Genomic DNA, 16,681 nt, shown 5'->3' with positions numbered 1-16,681 from the left:
TAAGCAAAATTTGGTTGAATTCAATAAGGTCCTGTATATGGGGCGCCTGGGTGGCTCAGTCGGTTGAGTGTCCGACTTCGGCTCAGGTCATGATCTCGCGGTCTTTGAGTTCAAGCCCCGCCTTGGGCTCTGTGCTGACAGCTCAGAGCCTGGAGCCTGCTTTGGATTCTGTGTCTCCTTCTCTCTCTGCCCCTCCCCTGCTCATGCTCTGTCTCTCTCTGTCTCAAAAATAAACATTTAAAAAAATTTAAAAAAAAAAGGTCCTGTATAAAAATGTTAATACCTCATGTACAAACATACCTACATATCAATGAATATTATTAATTCTCCACCAAACTATCATACTAACATTCACATTTTAACAGAAATAGTTATAATTAATGAAGATGAGATTACTGATTCTGATGCAGCAGTTAAAATACAGAATAGCATTCCAACTAAAACAATTCATAATTCACTTAAATACTTTCACTAAGATTCAAAAATCCAGTTTTTATCTATAAAATAAGAAAAGAAAAATTTTATAGTACATTTTAATATATTGCTTTTTTTTTTTTTAATTTTGTGTCATGCCAACAATGTAAGAGCATTGGATTTTAGGTACTTGAGCTAGTTTGAATAATGTCCCTTCTAAATTCATGTCCACCTGGAACCTGTAAATGTGACTTTATTTGGGAAACAGGGTCTATGCAAATGTATAAAGTTAAGAGGAGGTCATACTGGAATAGGGTAGACCCTGAATCCAATGCAACTGGCAACCTTACAAGAAGAGGGAAATTTGGTTACAGAGACACAGATACACAGTGGAGAAGGCCACAGAAAAACACAGGCACAAACTGAAGTGGTGCATCTACAAACCAAAGAATGCCAACAGTTGCCACCAATCATCAGAAGGAAGAAGAGGCAAGGAAAGATTTTTCTCTAGAACTTTTAGAGGGAGTGTTGCCCTGCCGACATATTGCTTTTCAACTCCCAACCTCCAGAACCATAAGAGAATGTACTTGTTTTAAACCATTCAGTTCATAGTACTTTCTTATGGTAGCCCTAGGAAACTAATACAGGAACTATATTTTCTGAGAAATCTGGCGGCACCTTTACAATGCCTCCCAGTTGCCTGGGCTGACACTTTACCAGCACTCACAAAAGAATGCTGCTGTTTGGTCCTGATCAGCACCAGTTCTAATTGGCTGGATCCAACTTATTATGACTGGTTGATACCACTGCCACAGGTTGTTAGACATTTTGAATATCATTCTTCCCTGTAAAGTAAGCTATTAGGTATCCAATATAATCACCTTTTATTATTTCATTCAAGTTATACATTTTGTAGAATTAATCATTTTTTTTAATTCTAGTTCTGCATCATCTAAACACAAAGTACATCCCCGATGTCCTTCTACCACTGAAATCTCTATATTTAGACAACATAAATGACATTTAATATTGGTTTAAATTGAGAAAGATATATGTAGTGAGTGTAGTTGTTGTTGCTGCTTTTTACATCAGGTATTTATTGCCCCATCTTCTGGAAGAGTAGTCAATTATCTTCTATGGAAGCATTCCCTACTTCCCTGTCAGTGTGGACATGGCCTCCCAACTATGAGAATGATCAAAGAACTCTGATCTGGCCAATAAGGACATCAGTCCTGCTGACCTCAGAAACTCAGACGGGCAGTCTACTCAGGGCCAATGAAAACAGTTCAGGACTTCAGTTAGGGGACGGGGAACGGTATTCTCTTTTCGACTGGATTTCAACCAGGAAGACGGGCAGCCTTGGCAGTGTTGGCAGCCATCAAGTAATTAAATGGAGCCTGAGAATGAAGCCAATGCAGAGGAAAGCAAAGCCATGAGATGCAGAAAGACCAGATCCTGATTACACTATTTACACCACCCATACTTAAAGTTAGTTCTACCCTCAAATTTTGCAATTACCCGGCTTCAAAAAGCCCCTCCTTGGCTTCACCCAATTTGGATTGGGCTTTCTGTCACTTGCAACTAAAATAATCTTTCTATAAAATGACCTATATTGTGTTTATTATGTTAAAACTAGATGAGTTTTCCTGCTGTTGAGAATGGGCCTCCTATAACCACAGAAAGAGGCTCCTAAATCATGAAATAGTTTGACTTGAATGACTAAACTAGATGGTTTTCTACTATATTGTATGATCACCCTCATTATACTAGATAATCAATAGTTGATTATATAAAAGATTTACCAAATACAGTAAAACCATAATGATACGTGTTTGTGAGACAGAAAGTACTGGCAGTCTGCAATTTAAAAATAATCTAGCTATAGAGGGAACAAAAAAAACCCTTTAGACATTCAGAGAAGAGTTAGAACTGAACTGTGTGTACTAAATCTGATTCATCAAATGAAGGTAACTATTCTGTTTCATGAGGGCTGATCATACAACCTCTTCTAACGGCAAATTCTAATACAAGGCAAAATACATCTCCTTTGACACCAAGAGGTTAAGTCAAAAATTCCTATACACCTGTGTTATAAAATCTAAATGTATTATCTGATCTCTTATCCAATGAATTAAGATAGAGAGATGTGTCATTTTTTTTTTTAATTTTTTTTTTCAACGTTTTTTATTTTTGGGACAGAGAGAGACAGAGCATGAACGGGGGAGGGGCAGAGAGAGAGGGAGACACAGAATCGGAAACAGGCTCCAGGCTCCGAGCCATCAGCCCAGAGCCTGACGCGGGGCTCGAACTCACGGACCGCGAGATCGTGACCTGGCTGAAGTCGGACGCTTAACCGACTGCGCCATCCAGGCGCCCCTGTGTCATTTTTAATATTACTTGTAATTTAAGGGATGTTGTTTCTATTGTGGGTACTTTCTGATACTACTTATTGGTGTCTATAAGGAGATACATGGGATTTTTGACACAGCCTATATATATGGTAAATTTCTTTTCAGTATCAATCTCTTAACAGTCAACATTAGCCTTGAAAAATTAAATATAGAAAAAAAAGAGTTTATAGAATATTAGCTTCCTTTCAAACATTTACTTTCACAGAAGTAGGCCTTCTCCTACGCTGTTTTAAGGCAGAAAAATATGTTCTCCTCTTCACTGTTGAAGGTTGCTTTTGTAGAGACAAGCAAACATAAAAGCATGAGGAACTGCCCCCTGAGCTAGTACTACAGTCTGTCTGGCCCAATAAATGATAATTAACTCAAATCTCAACTGACTTTCCTGGTAGACACTCAACTCTAGCTTCCCTGCATTCATTCTGTAGTTATGATAGCCTACAATTCAATGTCAAGTTTTCTTTAATTTTTTAACACGTGTTAGTTTTATTTTCCCCAAGCAATCCAAAGTTAAGACTAGGCCCCAGCCCCTGGGGAAGAAAGGGTCCTAACTACAGAGTCTGCTTGCACATAAAACACTGGTTCCTTGTCTCCACGGAGTCTGAAAACACTCTGGACCAGAACAGGAGAAGGCAGGAACAAAGGAAACCTTGCAGTTTATCCAACTCAACCCTATCGTGTTAGGGATTAGAGGGTGAAGGACTTAAGTACTTTTAAGAGATCTGTCTTACAACTAATTGGGGGAGCCACTGGAACTGGAAAACAGGCCATATGACCCCAGGGCTCTCCATACCACACTAAGCAATTCTGCCAGAGATCAGCATCATGGTAGAAACATGCTTACTGACTGTTGTGGAGTGGTGAAAGCCCAAACTTTGCACACTGAGTAACAAGCTGAAGCATTGAAGGGTGATCTGGGAACCAGGAGCCTCCTTGTCATCTGGGAGCTTGTTAGACACACAGGATCTCAAGCTTTGCTCGGGAACCTCTGAATCAGAATCTGTATGTAACAGGATCCCAGATAATTTGTGTGCACTTTTGGAGGCACTGAGGCAACATGTACTGCAATCCCTGATTCAAAGGGATTGCAGACTGATTACATTAAACAATGGTTCTCAACCTTAGCTGGGGTTCCCAGTCACAACTTTCCTGTAGTCTGTAATGCAGCAGCCAGGATTGAGAATTACTTCACTTAATTCATTCAAGTTCCCATTTGGAACTCTAAGAACAGAGTCAACCAAGCAATCTGTAGCTGTCTCAGGGGAAATGGCCACAAACAACTCCCAACCTTTAGGAATAGTATGCTCACTTGGAGCTCTCCATATACGAAACTGGCCTCTGCGAACACTCATCTTGAGCTGTGACAGTGCTGAGACTGCTTTTTAAGTGGTCTTTACTACTACCTCAAACCTTACTTTCTGGCAATTTGCCCAGCCTTAACCTAGGCCTCTGTAACTGCCATTAATCTCATAACTTAAAACTGTCACTGTCCTGTATCTAACTACACTTCAGCCATCAGAACTCCGTGCTGCCCATCTGCCACAAAGCAGGTTGCTTCATTCCATCACTGCAGAAGAGAAACTAATAGAATGTGTCCAGGTGCTGTAAGCCAAACACCAATTAAAAAGAGAACACTTCCTCCGCACAGTCAAAACTCAAGTTATCTCCACAGAATGCCCTTCACTTTATACCAAAATAAGGAATAAAGACTTAAATGAGAAAAAACAATGCCATAAATGTGCTAGATGAAAACACTAGAAAATATATGTAAATGATTTTATATTTGTATGTTTATATATATATATATGTATATATGTATATATAAAGATATTTTAAAAATAGACAAAAACTTCACAGTCATAATAAAATATTGATAATTTCCACTCCACAGAAAAAAAAAACCTTAACACCATAAAGTCAAAAGACAAACATCAAAATATGAAAAATAGATTTGCAGCCATATCATAGAAAAGGACTAATTATGTCAATATATAAATAGCTTTAATTTCTACAATGTATTGACAGTTCCAATAAACCAATAAGAAAAAGACCAGCAACTCAATAGGAAAATGAGTAAAGGATATAAACAGTTCACTGCAGAGGAAGTACATAGGGATATTAACCATATAAAAATAGGTTTAATGTTTCCCATAAGATAAATGCAAATTAAAACTGTGTGATACCATTTTTTTACCTATCAGATTGGCAAAGATAAAAAAAAGCATGAAAATATAGCGGGTAGATAAAAATATAAATAAAATGGTAGACACTGTCCTATGTTGCCAGGGCAGGGTAAATTAGTATAATCTCCTCAGGAACAAGTTGGCAATACCTATACACATTAATAATGCACGTGTCTTCCACCCAGAAATGCATCTTACAAATAGAGTTGCACATGTAGGAAACAGAATTCATGGAATGATACGTATAAAGTATTGCTTCAACAGCATAAAATTGGATATAACCTAAATGCCTATCAGTGAAGTTAAATAACATTGTGGTATATCCAAATAATGGAATGTTATGTAGCCATAAAAATTGAGTAAGTTCTACAAGTAGTGATATGGAGTAATAACTAAAATAGATCATTAAGGGGAAAAATGTGCAGAACAGTATGCGTGTGTGTATATTATGTCATCATTTGTTTAAATACAAATGCATATGCTTTTGTGTGTACTGAATATATCTGGAAGGACACCCAAGACACTGGTATCAGTGGTGACCTCTGAAAGTGTGGGTGAAGAGGGTAGTAGGGTTAGGAAGGAAACTTACTTTTTTAGTATACAAAGCCTTCTGTGCCAATAAGTAACAAATACTTCATTGATTGTTAAACAAATCCTTCATTGATTGTCCTTTGAACATATGTCTCCAGGCTATCACACTGCTGTAATAAATCCCAATCTTGAACTTCTAGGGAGAAAATGTCTTGGAAGCTGTATAGAAAGCTATAGAGACAAGTTTTCTAGTGTGGTTCTGATTGTGTATTGGAAGGGGATCTAAAGATTTCTTAACAGAACATGTTTGTGTCTGCTTTCTCACAAGTTGCCATGGGCTATGCCACCCAGAGAGCTGTTATGCCTTTTGGAATCCAGCTATCCAAATAATTATAGGGTTTCTGTTGTTGAATTTTAATAAGGTTTTAATGGTCTCTAGAAAAACACTGCTATCTAAAAAAAAAAGAAAAAGAAAAAGAAAAAAAAAGGTGGTTACCTAAGGACTTCAGCTCTGCTTTGTAGTAGTCTTGCACATAGGACTCAAACTCAAGTTAACAGCCCAGAATGGCAAGGTTGCTGGGGAGGAATTAAGGGATGCAGTAGTTTCTAGGTCACTGCCAACACTGATCAGTCCCTTCAGGGTCAGTGGAACCCTGAGTAACAGGCCAAACCTAGGCCACAAATCTCAGGAGGTTATTCTTTCCTTCTGTAAGAGATCAAATCAATACTACCAGTAGCTGCCCATAGCTGATTAATCTAAGGGGTGAAAAAAGAAAGTAAAAACTGCCTCTGGAAAGCAAAGATTATACTGGGTAGATCAGATGTTAAAGTAGTACCTGTCCATTTTTTAAAAAGCCAAAGTTGGTGTAGGAAAGTAGTTAAGGATTTAGAGATCCTCCAGAACACAATTCTAAAAATGTTAATGTGTCCCCACCTCGTGCCCACCCCTCACACCCACCCAATCTTACTAACTCTGGTTCCAATTTCTGATATCATTATACCTTCCATATGCATTTGGAATGCATTTCCAAAAATTTCAAAAGACCAAAAACTCAAGAAACCAAAACCCAAAAGTAAAAATGAGGATATAACATATTTCAGCTTTGAAAAAAAGCTTTGTACATCTCTAATTTTCCCTGGTCTTTTAGTATTTTGGAGTTTATTCAACATAACACAGTAATTTATTAAATAATCTACCCTTACCTCAAAACTTTCTAGGGCAGAGGATTGGAGATGTACCTCAGCTCCAGCTAAGGAAGCTGGGGCTGTCCTTGTGGGGGAAAAAAAAATTCTGGCTGGGTCCCATCCAATATAGGCTGATACCCCCTTGCTTCACCATTTTCACAACACAACCCATAATTATTGCTTTTTTCTGTTTGACCTAACGTGTGAATGCCTACTGAACGTATTTGTTCATTCGCTGGAAATCAAACAACAAAACACACGTGACCACAGGCCCTTGACTGGACACTCTCTGATTCTTCCCAATTAAAAGAGCTTTCTTAAGCAAGGCCAAGGTATGAAAAGAAAAGATAATCTGTAGGAGTTTGACTGAAATATTCTCTCCAAGGCAGCAGCATATCAGTGGGTTATACTGCCTTCTATCACAATACCTAGTTCAGCAGTGAATCTTGCCTACATTAGCACAGTCACTATATACTTTTATTAGATTTAAATTCTAATCCATCTATAAACAAGACAAAGAGAAATAATTAAATTATTATTAAATATAATAAACAAAATCTAAATATTATAAATCTTGATGATATAAAAATAATAATATAATTTAAAAAACAGAAGTAGAACAGGAAGGAATGTGGGAGATAGTATAAGCACATTTAATTCCTTATCTATCACAACAGGAATCAATTTTTATTGTCCAAAGATGAGAAATCAGGAAGCAGATGTACATTATTTAAGGTTAAAGGGATAACTATGAAAATAACACAGACGTTCAATAACTCACAACAAAGGATGCCATGATATAATATTAGGTGGAAAAAGTAAGTTACAGAACAATGATCCCATTTACATAAATATATTATAAGTGTGCATTCATATATTTGTATTTACATAGAAAACAAACTACATATCTGAAACAGGGGAAAGAAAATATTTTCTTCTGTATTTTATATATCTATGTATTATAAAAGTTTCTGGAGTGACCGTGTACTGTTTTTCCTTGTAAAAATTAAAACAAATAAAGTAAAATAAAGATCCAACCCATGTAAGAAAACACTATTCTAGGAAGACTAAATAAGGAAAGTTTTAAACTTTCCTTCCACTCTGAAGTCAAAATTATTCTAAAAACCACAAATGTTTTTACATATACTAATTTTTGTTTTTCTCTCCTTTTTAAACTAACCCTCTAGTTGGTAAACCAAAACAAGGTCAATACTTCTTTCCTAGAATTCTAGCATATCTTTGGCAAACATCTTTTTGGCTACTTAAAATTCCAATTTTAAGGGTCTTCAATTCTTTGTTTCATTCAATGAAGACATACAGAGAGGCCTGTCACTGTGCTCATTTGCCTAAGAAGTTGGTTTTCTAACAACAGCTCTGCTCCCTTTTCCTGGCAGGACTCTCAGACCTGCCAAGTCCCCCCTCTTTTCACCTCCAGCCCATTCCTGACTTCGTAGATGAGCAGGAGAACACACTACCCTCCCCTTCCCCAAATGCAGGTCAAACACAGAAAAGCACACTGGCCCCAAGAAAAAAAAGGCAAAAGAAAACCGGCTACTTGTCAGACCAGAAAAGGGTACTGAACCAATTTAGTGACCTTATCTGACGGAAGCATGCATTTCTGTGTTTACACAGACCTACACAGCCTGCTTATTTCACACACGTTTTTAGACAATGATTACAGTTTAAAGGATGCTAAATCCCTTCTCTTTCTTGGAGCCAAAGCACCAAAAAGTAACTAAATTTTTTTTTTCAACGTTTTATTTTATTTTTGAGACAGAGCGAGACAGAGCATGAACGGGGGAGGGGCAGAGAGAGAGGGAGACACAGAATCGGAAACAGGCTCCAGGCTCTGAGCCATCAGCCCAGAGCCCTACGCGGGGCTCGAACTCACGGACCGCGAGATCGTGACCTGGCTGAAGTCGGACGCTTAACCGACTGCGCCACCCAGGCGCCCCAGAAAGTAACTTTAAATCACATCAGTTCCATTTTCCTTATTAACACTTTCAACAGGTATCTGTACAATGTTAAGTTTCACTATAAAGCATTTTGTGGGATTTCAGTCTCTTTTTCTTCTTTTGTTTTCTTAATAATGTTTGCAGGTTTTCCAACTTAGCCATTTGGAGTTTTCAATTTTCAGTTCATAGATATGGGACCTCCATCTGTGCCTCATACTTTTTTTATATTAAACAATTTGGTTTTGCCTCCTAGAGCATTCCGGCTTATCTGTGCCCAAGGAATGGCCAACAGCTACTATAAGTGATTAGAGGGGATGTGGGAAACCTGGTGCAGAAAAATATTTTTTTTCTCTTTGCTTCTACTTCCAATTTAACTTTATAGAGATTTACCATATTTTGTTCACTCTAGTTGAAATCTTCTTAAAGTTTTGTCATTGCTTTTCTAATATCATAGAATAAAAAACAAACATATAAATGACACAGGTTCTGACTTTCCCTGTCTTGATTTCTAGATTTAAATTTACTCCAAATCTGATTTCTTTCATAAATAATTTCTGTTTTATAACATTATCTCTTCTAAGCAAACCATGCAAGAGAATTAAGAGTACTGAAGTTATTTTATACTGAAAAGTAAACTGAAAGAAATGTGATAGTCTGACACTAGAAAATTATCAGGGTAGCATGTTGTCACTTTGATTTCAAAGCATTATTCTTGCAAAGCAGTACAAATAATTTGTTAACTTTACTAGTTTCTCACAAAATAAAATGTGCCTGACCTTAAGCAGTGTATTTTTTTTCAACTTTTATTTATTTTTGGGACAGAGAGAGACAGAGCATGAACGGGGGAGGGGCCGAGAGAGAGGGAGACACAGAATCGGAAACAGGGTCCAGGCTCTGAGCCATCAGCCCAGAGCCTGACGCGGGGCTCGAACCCACAGACCGCGAGATCGTGACCTGGCTGAAGTCGGACGCTTAACCGACTGCGCCACCCAGGCGCCCCTAGTTTAACTCAGAGAAGGCTCCTGCTGTGAGGGTGGGAGGAAGAGAAACGGAAAGTGAGAAAGGTCTTCCTTTTGTATAGGTGCCATACAAAGTACTGCAAAATGGGTAGCTTAAAACTAGAGATATGTATTATTCTCTCACCATTCTGAAACTGGGGGCTTGACGTCCAAAATTAAGGTGGACATGAATTTGGGGGGACACTATTCAACTCAGTATAGATAGCAAAGCAGAAAGAGGTGAGTGAAAGGCAGTCACACAGCTGCTGCACAGAACACAGAGGCAGCTTGCCCAGAAGAACAGCCAAGGTAGGACAGAGTCAATGGTTAGTACTTCAGAAGCTGTTCCAACCTGAGCACAATAAGCCAGATTCTCACGGCTACTGCTGAAAACCAAAAGGGTTTTGACCAATCATAGGGAAGAAGATACTGACAGCTTTTAGAGAAGGCTGCACAGTACTAGTACAATCACTGCTTTTTATCCATGAGGCCTGAATACTGTGAGATTGAAGACTTTACTAAAATCATTCTACTTGCCAAAAAGAGCATTCAATATCCACTAATTGGATCAATATCAGGAATGTGGCAAACTCACACTGACAGAAAAGAGGGAAGAGGAAGAAAAAGAGGGAAGATGTTATCCTCTCAGTCTTTTTTATTAATGTAACAAAAGTTTCCTGACATATTTCCCAGAATGAGTCACAATCTCTGCCCTCATAGTCATCTCCATTCCAAGCCTGTGCATGTTTAAAGCTTTTCTACTGAATGCCCTCTCCTTCTGTATCTTCTATCAGAACTCCTGCTTCCCAGAGCATGACATGAGCAAATCACAGAAGAAGAAGGAAGTCTGTTGCCTCTGTATCAAGGCAAGAGCTATGTGAAAGCTGGGCCAACACAATAGCCCACAATGCTACAAATCTTAGGGAGACATCCTTTAATACCTCTTCTTCATTTCCATGAATTAATCATGTTCTCCCACTGCTCTGCTGCCAATCTTGGTTTGGAAACAGAACAGTTGAACTGATGATCATATATATCTGATAATATTTTAGGTTAAAATCTATATTTATTAAATGTAAATGTTCATATAATGGCAATACACACTAGTATTCTTCAAGAAGTTTTGCCTTCTTCTGTTTCTTTAGTAGTTCTATAGAATGGAGACTAGATTTACCCTTCCATCTTAAGCAACTAGAAAGCTAAACAAAAAAACATGAAACCAGAATTTTCAGATATTGGGACACAGGCAGTGCAGGACAGTAATCTCTAAGAGATTGGAAATATACAAGGTGAGGTCCACAAGTGTCCCAACTCATTGTCTGGAGAAAGTTCTTATAAAAGAAAAGATAAAATGGCAGACGGTTCCATGGTGTGCTTAAATAATCTAAAGAATCAACAGAAAAAGTAATAAAAATAAATAAGAGAGTTTCAGAGAGTGTCCAGGAAGATCAACATATAAAAACAATAATTTTAGGGGCACCTGGGTGGCTCAGTTGGTTAAGCATCCTGCTTAGGTCATGATCTTGCACTGACAACAAGGAGCCTGCTTGGGATTTTCTCTTTCTCTTTCTCTCTCTGCCCCTCCTCACTTATTCTCTCCCTCTCTCACTCTCTGTCTCTCTCCCCCTCCCTCCCTCTCAAAATAACTAAACTTAAAAGAAAATTTTAAAAACCAATAATTTTACAAATATAGTAGTAATCAATTAAAATCATGAAGATAAAATACACCATTCCCAATATGAACAAAAACATGTCAAATATCCAGGAATATATGTATCATGTCAGGAAAACTCTACAACTTTACTGTAGACCATGAAAAAAATCCTAAGTTTTTATGAAACTTGTAAAATGATTCTAAAATTTATGTTTAAAAAATGCACAGGGTAGTTGATTTTTTTTAAAAGAACAATGAATGGTATATTTATCAGTTATCAAAATCAACTGAAGGGCACTAGTAATAATTAAAATCTATGTAATTGTGACAGACAAGTAAAAAAGATCAAGGATTAGAATATGGAGTGCAGCAGTCGACTCATATGTTGGAATTTAATATATAAGAAAAAAATTGGATCATAGATGGAAGAATGGATGAGTCAATAATAAACATGAAGTCATCTGGTTCACCATTAAATAAAGTAAACCACATTACTATCTCACACAATCTCCAAAATAAATTCCAGATGGATTAAAGCTCTAAATATAAAATAATAATAAAAATAACGGTCTAGAGGAAAATATAAGAGAATATTTTCATAATATGAAGTTAGGGAGGATTTCCTGAGCAAAACACCAACCCAGAAGCCATAAAGCAAAAGAAGGCAGATTTGTTAAAAATTTAAAACTCCTATATGACAAATGACACTATTAACAAAGTTAAAAGAGAAGTGGCAGTCTAGGAAAAAATATTTGCAATACATATAAGAAATGAAGGATTGATAGTCATAATATATAAGTTACTCCTACAAATCGATATTACAAAGATAAACAACCCTACAGTAAAACAGACAAAGGACATAAACAAAAAATTCCTGGAAGAAATACCAGTGACCAATAAGCATATAAAAATATGCTCAACCTCAGTGTAATAAGGAAAATGCAAACTAAATCAATATATCATTTTTTACCTTTTAGAATGAAAAACTTAAAAAGATCAGTAATATCTAATTTTATAGAGTAGGAGATAATGGGGATACTCATATACTTTTTGATAGGAAAATTAATTGCTACAGTATATTTGGAGAGAAACTTTGTCTATGTTTTCATTCATTCAACAAATACTATTAGCACCTACTTCATGCAATATATTGTACTCAGCCTCAGGGTTACAGTAGTGAACAGAAAGTGAACAGGTTCTTTTCCTCATGAAGCTTGCATTCTGGAAAACAGGGAGCAGGGTAGAGGAGATAACAAATAACTAAATATGTAAAGTAGGTGGGATTAAGTGCAATAAAAGTAAATTAGAGTAGGGATGCCTGGGTGTCTCAGTTGGACCACTGACCATCTCTTGATTTCGGCTCAGGTCATGATCTGACGGTTGGGATGGAGCCCCCCCGAGGAGTCCTATGTGGGATCAGGCCCCTGCTTGAGATTCTCTCTCTCTCTCTCTCTCTCTCTCTCTCTCTGCCCTTCTCCCTTCCTTGCTTTCTCTCTCTAAAAATAAGTAGTAAGGGGGTGCCTGGGTGACTCAGGCAGTTAAGTGTCTGACTCTTGATTTCGGCTCAGGTCATGATCTCACAATTTGTGAGTTTGAACCCCACGTTGGGCTCTGCTCTGATTCATGGAATCTGCTTGGGATTCTCTCTCTCCCTCTCTCTCTGCCTCTCCCCTGCTCCAGGGCTCTAAATAAATAAATAAATAAATAAATAAATAAATAAATAAATAAATACACTAAAATTTTTTTTTCTGTTAAAAAATAAAAATAATTAAGTACATAAATAAATTTTAAAAAGGGGTAAGGGGGATTGAATGATAGGATTAGGAAGATGCTATTTTACATTAGGTAGGCAAGTAGTAGCTCCTCATTGATATGGTGAGCACTGATCTAACAAAATAAGGGAATAAGTCATAAAGCTATCTAAGAGAAGAACACAACAGACAGTAGGAATGGGAAGTGCCAAGGCCCCATGGTGTAAATGGCAAGGATATTAGTATGGCTGGAGCAGAATGAAAGAGTGGGGGAATGACAGAACTTGAGACTAGAGAGTAAAGGGTGTAAGAACTGATTAGACCTTGGAAGTCATGAACAAAGCTTTGGATTTTATTCTAAAACTGAAAGTCATTGGAGGGTTCCGAGCCACAGACTTATATGACCAGACTCACATTCTTACAAGACCACTCTAGCTGCTGTTTAAAGACTAGATTCTAAATGGGCATTAATTAGGAAGCCACTGCAACAAGCCAGGTGAGAAATGATGCAGCCTGGGCTAACGTGGTGCAGTCAAGGTGGTGAGAAGTGGTAGATTATGGATATATTTTGAAGATGGAGTTAGGATTTACTAAAGGACTAAACATGGATGTAAGAGAAAGAGAGGAGTCAAAGGTAACTTCAGGCTCTTCTCCTGAACATTTGGAAGCTAATATTTATTGAGATAGGGAAGTATGTAGAAGAAGAAGGTTGGGGTGGAGAGGGAGAAGCTTTAATAAAAATGAATTAAATGTGCAATACCTTGTACACATTCAAATGGAATGTCAATTAGGTTGCTGGAAATAAAAGCCAGAAGTTCAGGGACATGATAGGCACTAAAAACACAATTTTTAAGAGATATCAGTGAATGTATAGTATTTACAGCCAAGGAGCTGGGTAAGATATCCTAGAGAGGGAGTCTAAATGCAGAAGAAAAGAAGTCCAAAGAATGAGCCCTGGGGCACTCTGGTGTTCAGCTGTTGATAGATGAGAAGGAACCAGCAGAGGAAGCCAAGAAGAAACAGTCTCAAGGTAGAAGTTAACTGACAGGTTTATGTCCCAGATGCTAAGCAAAGAGTTTTTCAAGAAGAAAGTGATAATTGTGCTAATTTTGCAGTATCCGTCAAAATGCAAAGTGAGCACACTCTCTCATTCAGCAATTCCATTTTGAACTATTAATTCTACAGATATATAAGTATATATAAAAAATGTTCTGCATGGGTATTTATTAAAGTATCATTTGTTATAGCAAATTATTTTTTTTATGAAATTTATTGACAAATTGGTTTCCATACAACACCCAGTGCTCATCCCAAAAGGTGCCCTCCTCAATACCCATCACCCACCCTCTCCTCCCTCCCACCCCCCATCAACCCTCAGTTTGTTCTCAGTTTTTAACAGTCTCTTATGCTTTGGCTCTCTCCCACTCTAACCTGTTTTTTTTTTTCCTTCCCCTCCCCCATGGGTTCCTGTTAAGTTTCTCAGGGTCCACATAAGAGTGAAACCATATGGTATCTGTCTTTCTCTGTATGGCTTATTTCACTCAGCATCACACTCTCCAGTTCCATCCACGTTGCTACAAAAGGCCATATTTCATTTTTTCTCATTGCCACGTAATATTCCATTGTGTATATAAACCACAATTTCTTTATCCATTCATCAGTTGATGGACATTTAGGCTCTTTCCATAATTTGGCTATTGTTGAGAGTGCTGCTATGAACATTGGGGTACAAGTGGCCCTGTGCATCAGTACTCCTGTATCCCTTGGATAAGTTCCTAGCAGTGCTATTGCTGGGTCATAGGGTAGGTCTATTTTTAATTTTCTGAGGAACCTCCACACTGCTTTCCAGAGCGGCTGCACCAATTTGCATTCCCACCTACAGTGCAACAGGGTTCCCGTTTCTCCACATCCTCTCCAGCATCTATAGTCTCCTGATTTGTTCATTTTGGCCACTCTGACTGGCGTGAGGTGATACCTGAGTGTGGTTTTGATTTGTATTTCCCTGATGAAGAGTGACATTGAGCATCTTTTCATGTGCTTGTTGGCCATTTAGACATCTTCTTTAGAGAAGTGTCTATTCATGTTTTCCGCCCATTTCTTCACTGGGTTATTTGTTTTTCGGGTGTGGAGTTTGGTGAGCTCTTTATAGATTTTGGATACTAGCCCTTTGTCCGATATGTCATTTGCGAATATCTTTTCCCATTCCGTTGGTTGCCTTTTAGTTTTGTTGGTTGTTTCCTTTGCTGTGCAGAAGCTTTTTATCTTCATAAGGTCCCAGTAATTCACTTTTGCTTTTAATTCCCTTGCTTTTGGGGATGTGTCGAGTAAGAGATTGCTACGGCTGAGGTCAGAGAGGTCTTTTCCTGCTTTCTCCTCTAAGGTTTTGATGGTTTCCTGTCTCACATTTAGGTCCTTTATCCATTTTGAGTTTATTTTTGTGAATGGTGTGAGAAAGTGGTCTAGTTTCAACCTTCTGCATGTTGCTGTCCAGTTCTCCCAGCACCATTTGTTAAAGAGGCTGTCTTTTTTCCATTGGATGTTCTTTCCTGCTTTGTCAAAGATGAGTTGGCCATACGTTTGTGGGTCTAGTTCTGGGGTTTCTATTCTATTCCATTGGTCTATGTGTCTGTTTTTGTGCCATGTTATAGCAAATTAAATGCTCATCAATAGGGGACTGTTTAAATTATGGTGTATTGGACCTAATGGTGCAATAGGGGACTGCTTAAATTATCTTGCATTTAACAGGAGAATGAAATGCAATAATTTGAAAAAATGGAAGAAGTAAGTTACTGAGATGGAATGACCTCTGAATATTAAGTTAAAAAACTACCTGAAGAATAATCATATGGAGTAATTGATTCTAGACCCAGGGAAAAGAAAACATATATGTGTGTGTTACCTGCAGAATAGGAAGAAGAATGTGATGAGAGAAAACATGAGTTCCAAATCACACTTCCTGGGATATAAATTTGGCTTGTCACCTTGGACAAGTTTCTTAACTTTTCTTGGCCTTCCTTCCTCTTTCTATAAAATCCCTCAAGGAGAGGTTATCTAAGGATTAAATGAATTAATATACAAAAAGGATCAGTGTCTGATACATGGCATTCAGTCAATAAGTGTTAGATATTAATAATATCTTAATAATGTACATTACATATAATAACCACACATATAAATTCATAGAAAGAGATTTTAAAGTTTACTCTCCACACTGGTTTTCTCTGAAGTTTGGGACTGGGAGTTGGCAGAGAAGGTGAGAAGTGGCCAAAAACACTTTATCATATATATGTTATATTACTTGAACTGTTAATAATAGACTAATGCAAATTTTTACAAAAGTAGATATGCACTCCTTGTGAAAATTTTTACCTTTTTTTTATTTAAAGAGGAAAAAAATAGTAGGAATTTATGAATCTTAATGGCTATTTTTGGTGATTTTCATTCAATAATTTATGGTTCAGCTGACACTAATAAGATAAATCAAAGAATTAGGATAATGTGAAGCAGGCAACTTAACATTTTCTAGTCATTTCCAAGAAATATACACAAACAAAAGATAAACAACAGTGGCAATAAAAATAGAAAAGACAGAGAAAAAGAGC

The 16,681-nt window shown here is 37.4% G+C and overlaps 1 protein-coding gene across 24 annotated transcripts in view; it reads right to left on the bottom strand.

Annotated features, from left to right (window-relative positions):
* ATG10 (autophagy related 10) overlaps nucleotides 1-16,681 on the bottom strand; it is a 275,188-nt gene that overhangs the window by 206,953 nt on the left and 51,554 nt on the right. For 22 of the 24 annotated variants that reach the window (XM_023258050.2, XM_045033243.1, XM_045033235.1 and 19 more), the window contains one exon: nucleotides 12,466-12,549. The exons of the other annotated variants lie outside the window; for them this stretch is intronic. In XM_023258050.2, the coding sequence (XP_023113818.1) occupies nucleotides 12,466-12,549 (84 nt within the window). The remainder of the gene's footprint in view (nucleotides 1-12,465; nucleotides 12,550-16,681) is intronic. 24 annotated transcript variants of the gene reach the window in all.

The sequence above is a fragment of the Felis catus genome, chromosome A1 (genome assembly GCF_018350175.1).
Source record: "Felis catus isolate Fca126 chromosome A1, F.catus_Fca126_mat1.0, whole genome shotgun sequence".
Classification (NCBI taxonomy): Eukaryota; Metazoa; Chordata; class Mammalia; order Carnivora; family Felidae; genus Felis; species Felis catus.
The sequence above is the reverse complement of the archived record's forward strand: the minus strand, read 5'-3'. Positions and strand labels throughout refer to the sequence as shown.